The sequence below is a fragment of the Xyrauchen texanus genome, chromosome 46 (assembly GCF_025860055.1).
Source record: "Xyrauchen texanus isolate HMW12.3.18 chromosome 46, RBS_HiC_50CHRs, whole genome shotgun sequence".
NCBI classification, from domain to species: Eukaryota; Metazoa; Chordata; class Actinopteri; order Cypriniformes; family Catostomidae; genus Xyrauchen; species Xyrauchen texanus.
The window spans coordinates 26,827,376-26,832,375 of record NC_068321.1 but is presented as its reverse complement, the minus strand read 5'-3'; the positions used below and the strand labels follow the sequence as shown (position 1 = coordinate 26,832,375).

At 42.8% G+C, this 5,000-nt stretch overlaps 2 protein-coding genes across 6 annotated transcripts in view; both read right to left on the bottom strand.

Moving 5' to 3' along the window:
* The window catches only part of LOC127638174 (neuronal acetylcholine receptor subunit alpha-7), a 320,680-nt gene that overhangs the window by 287,682 nt on the left and 27,998 nt on the right, over nt 1–5,000 (bottom strand). For 3 of the 5 annotated variants that reach the window (XR_007969845.1, XR_007969844.1, XR_007969843.1), the window contains exon 10: nt 1,153–2,312. Coding sequence is in view for 2 of the 5 variants with exons in the window: in XM_052119590.1 (XP_051975550.1) it covers nt 1,731–2,312 (582 nt within the window). In the remaining 3 variants the exon portion in view is untranslated. Of the gene's footprint in view, nt 1–1,091; nt 2,313–5,000 lie in introns of those variants that run through there. The other 2 variants (XM_052119590.1, XM_052119591.1) reach the window with 1 other exon arrangement.
* The window catches only part of LOC127638166 (histidine-rich glycoprotein-like), a 137,451-nt gene that overhangs the window by 112,114 nt on the left and 20,337 nt on the right, over nt 1–5,000 (bottom strand). The gene's annotated exons all lie outside the window — the stretch shown is intronic.

Genomic DNA, 5,000 nt, shown 5'->3' with positions numbered 1-5,000 from the left:
ATGGGTTACACATCTACCCCACATCTGACCCTTCAGTCAAAAATGACCACCAATACCAAAGGAAGGCACCCTCTTTGAACACCACCAGAGGATGAATTTAATTAGAATAACGCACAATTGAAGCATTTTCATTGGTGGTCTCAGACTTTTGTCCCGCCCCACTGTAAATTAAAAACACAACACTTTATGAAACACTTCAGTTTAACTCTTAAATCATTGGAAACCCACTTAAAGTTACACAAAGAACCAACATACAACAAATATCACAATTAATATCTGTACTGCTGTTAAGAAACCACCAACTCAAGATATACGAGTTGAATCACCTGAACTCAGGTTAATTAATTTAACATTTATGTATTATATATTATGTACGTATTGTTAACACTAATAATTCCTAACATTTATATAGTGCTTTTCTAGGCACTCAAAGCACTTTATATAGTATATGGGGTTCTCCTCAAGCACCACCAGTGTGCAGCATCCACCTGGATGATGCAACGGCAGCCATAGTGCACCAGTACGATCGCCACACACCAGCTATTGGTGGAGAGGAGAGAGTAGAGTGAAACAGCCAAATAATGACGGGATTATTAGGAGGCCATGATTGAGAAGTTACACCCCTAATCTTTTCGAGAAGTGTCCCCGTCACTATATTGGGGCATTAGGCCCTACACAGACCGCAGAGTGAACACCCCCTGCTGGCCTCACTAACACCTCTTCCAGCAGCAACCTTCGTTTTCCCAGGAGGTCTCCATCCAGGTACTGACCAGCCTCAACCCTGCTTAGCTTCAGTGGGCAACCAGGCAAGAGCTACTACTGCAATATAATTTACATACTTGGTGATTTAGCTAAAATATATCTCAATATTTTTCAGCAGTTTGATAATATTTTATATATCTTGTTATTTATGTATTTGCTCTGAAAGGGCTTAAAAGGGTGACAGAGGAACATCATTTCAACCAGACCAAGTAGATTCAAAATGTTTCACATAAGAATGAAAATACAATAAAAAATGGGGGTCTGGGTATCTCAGCGAGTATTGAGGCTAACTATCACACCTGGAGTCGCCAGTTCGAGTAACTCCAGTCAGGTCTCCTTAGCAACCAAATTGTCCCGGTTGCTAAGGAGGGTAGAGTCACATGGGGTAACCTCCTCGTGGTGGTGATTAGTGGTTCTCTCAATGGGGCGTGTGGTGAGTTGTGTGTGGATCGTGGAGAGTAGCATGAGTCTCCACATGCTGTGAGTCTCCGCGGTGTCATACACAACGAGTCACGTGATAAGATGCGCGGATTGACGGTCTCAGAAGCGGAGGCAACTGAGACTCGTCCTCCGCCACCCGGATTGAGGCGAGTAACCACGCCACCACGAGGACCTACTGAGTAGTGGGAATTGGGCGTTCCAACATTGGGAGAAAAGGGGATAAATGTAAAGAAAATAGATATAAACAAAAAATAAAAAACAATCTTCAGGAAACAAAATGGCCAAATAAAAGTGCATTAAATGCATTGCAATATTCAGAATGTTGCTTAATGTTTCTTCATTTTATTTCACCATCAAAATCAGTGAAAATATATAGCAAATATTCAATATATCGCCCAGCCCTACGTAATACTCTATATAGCACACCCATTGTAAGCGCAAGATGACAGCTGCTTGCTTGTTGTTGCACAATTTACAAAGAAATATAAAATAACGAAGTCCTCATGGTACTGTTGGTCCATTTATCTTCAGGTGAAGAAATCTTTGGAGATGGCTTCCACAAAGTTCGGCGCAGACATTAGGATCCCAATAGTGCAAAGGATTGTGAAAATGGAGAATGCCATGAGACACAAACGATCGATTACCGCCGCGGCGAACTTCCATTCGTTGCACACGCTCTCGTCCTCGTCCAGGTTGCGAAATCTTTTGGCGATGTACCTTACTTCCTCTAAAATTTTGGCCAGTTCCAGTTCCAGAGCTCCACCCACAATGCTTCCACTAGCCCTGCACCCAATCCCAGCCCCGCCCCCTAGCGATGGCACCGTCGTCCCTGGCAACAACACATCCTCCTCACTGGAACCCATCAGTCGCCCGCAGAGCACACCTGAGTCGTGCGGGGACGTGTAGTGGACGCCCTCCATACCTCTTAACCCGATGTAGAGCATGTTGCCGCTGGTGGGCTGCAGCGCCCCCTGGCTGACAGAGAGCTCTATGCTGGACACGCTGCCATGGCGAGGGTTTTTATTATGACAGGCGAGTTGGATCCGTTCCTCACCAGGCCGTCGCATACGGAGGAACCACGCGCACCAGTTGAGAAGGACAACACGGGTCTGCATAACAAAACAAAACTATGATTCAGAACAATCCAAGCAATTTCAACAGAATTTTGCAATAACTGTGATATTTTAACTATTGTTATGATTTCCCTGAACAATACCTAATTGTATTTATAAAGTCGATTAGGGTGTCACAATTAATCAGAAGAAAATCGAAATCACGATATTACCTTGTACAAATATTAAACTGAAAAGGGCTGCCATTTTATTATGTCCTCAGGTCTGTTGTGTCTGTAGTGTATTAGCCTATATTACACAAACTCACAACGTTTGAGGGTCATGATAAAGTGTTTTCAGTGGTTTAAACCCACCTGAAAACATCTGCATTGCAAATCAGCGCCACCTAGTGGTCATTTTAAATAGTACACAAACAGATCAGTCATACTGTATATCAAATGAAAGCTCTCATTCTCAGGACTGCAATGATACAGTTAATGTTGTTGCCCTAAAACCACAGATCAAAAAATCTATCTGTCTGTCTGTCTGTCTATCTGTCCATCCATCCATCCGTCTGTCCATCCATCAGTCTGTCTGTCTGTCTATCCATCCATCCATCCATCTACCTGTCTGTCTATCCATCTGTCTGTCTATCCATCCCTCCATCCATCCATCCATCTGTCCGTCCGTCCGTCCATCCATCTTTCCATCCATCCATCCGTCCGTCCATCCATCCATCCATCCGTCCATGTACCTGTCTATCTATCTGTCTGTCTATCCATCCCTCCATCCATCCATCCATCCGTCTGTCTGTCTGTCTATCCATCCATCCATCCGTCCATGTACCTGTCTATCTATCTGTCTGTCTATCCATCCCTCCATCCCTCCATCCATCCATCCGTCTGTCTGTCTGTCTATCCATCCATCCATCCATCCATCCATCCATCCATCCATCCATCCATCCATGTACCTGTCTAACTATCTGTCTGTCTATCCATCCCTCCATCCATCCATCCATCCGTCTGTCTGTCGGTCCATCCATCCATCCATCCAGCTACCTGTCTGTCTGTCTATCTATCTGTTTATCTATCCGTCTATCCGTCTGTCTGTCTATCTGTCTGTCTGTCTGTCTGTCTGTCTATCTGATAGTCTGTCTGTATATCCGTCTGTCTGTCTGTCTATCTGATAGTCTGTCTATCCGTCTGTCTGTCTATCTGATAATCTGTCTGTCTATCTGATAATCTGTCTGTCTATCTGATAGTCTGTCTGTCTGTCTGTCTGTCTATTAGAAAAAGTTTGTTATTATGTTTTTGTAATAATTAGTTTGCTTTGAACTTCTATGTGCATAAGTCAGTGGAGTGTCCAGTTCATTATTATCTGCTGAGTCAATATGACTAAATCAATGCAGGGGACTCAAAATGTGCTGTATTTCCATATTGCTGTTGGGTTTTCCGGAGGCGTGCGTTCAGTCTTCCTTATTAGTGCTTGGATAATTATTGCAATCCTTGGCAAAGAAGGGCTGAAAAAATCTTTAAGAAACAATAATGTAAATTATTATTAAAGGTCCCTATATCAAGCCTGGAAAAATTAATTCATTCCAAAGCAAACCCAGGAGTTTGTTTAATGCATTTGGCAGGTATTCTCAAGTGCACACTATGAATACAGTGCTCAGGTCAGAGTCGATTCATATTCATGTCACAGACGAGCGGGGTGACCATATGTACTCACAAAGAGAGAGAGAGAGAGAGAGAGAGAGAGAGAGAGAGAGAGAGAGAGAGCGATAGATAGAGAGAGCGAGAGAGAGATAGATAGACAGAGAGAGAGGCGATAGATAGAGAGACGAGAGAGAGCGATAGATAGAGAGAGAGAGACGAGATAGAGAGACGAGAGAGAGCGATAGATAGAGAGAGAGAGAGAGAGCGATAGATAGAGAGAGCGAGAGAGAGAGCGATAGATGAGAGAGAGAGAGAGAGCGATAGATAGAGAGAGAGAGAGAGAGCGATAGATAGAGAGAGCGAGAGATAGACGATAGAGAGAGAGAGAGAGAGAGAGATGTAGAGAATTGAATTTTAAAAAGCCTTTTACTCCTATAAATCACTCTTAATTAAACACTTGTTCTAAACAAATTACAAAGTTACCTTATATCAAATAAGTACCAACAGGAAATACAAACATATAAATAAAAGTAAAATTACACCAAAAAAGAAAAAAATAAGTCATCCTCAACAACAGAGCACAGCGCTCTATTACAACACCACTTCATTTCAAATGTTAGTAGATCCTTTGTAGACTTATAAAAACAAAAATCTATCAATACTCGTGATCTGATTAGATTTGAAAACAGTATAACTACATCTTCACCCAACATCCTATTCATTTGCCTTTTCTATTGTATTGAAAAAAATAACAATAGCGCTGTTCATTCTTGAGGCAGACATTATGTTTTCATGTCCCACAATTTCCCCCACAGCCAAACAACAACTCTCCACACTCACGGTAGACGACACTTTTACCCCGTGACGACGCATGAGTGAACCCAACCCCTGTGCACCTGGAACCGCCATGTTCCTCACACCCCCCTACAAAACTAAATCCCCCCGAAAGTGCCTACACCTACCCGCCAAAAAGGAAAAACAAAAAAGTTTAGAAAAAAGAAGAAGAAAAGAGAAACAAACACGAGTCACCACTCACGCTCACACTCACAATCGCTCCACTCCCAACATGCACTTCGACAGAGAGAGAGAG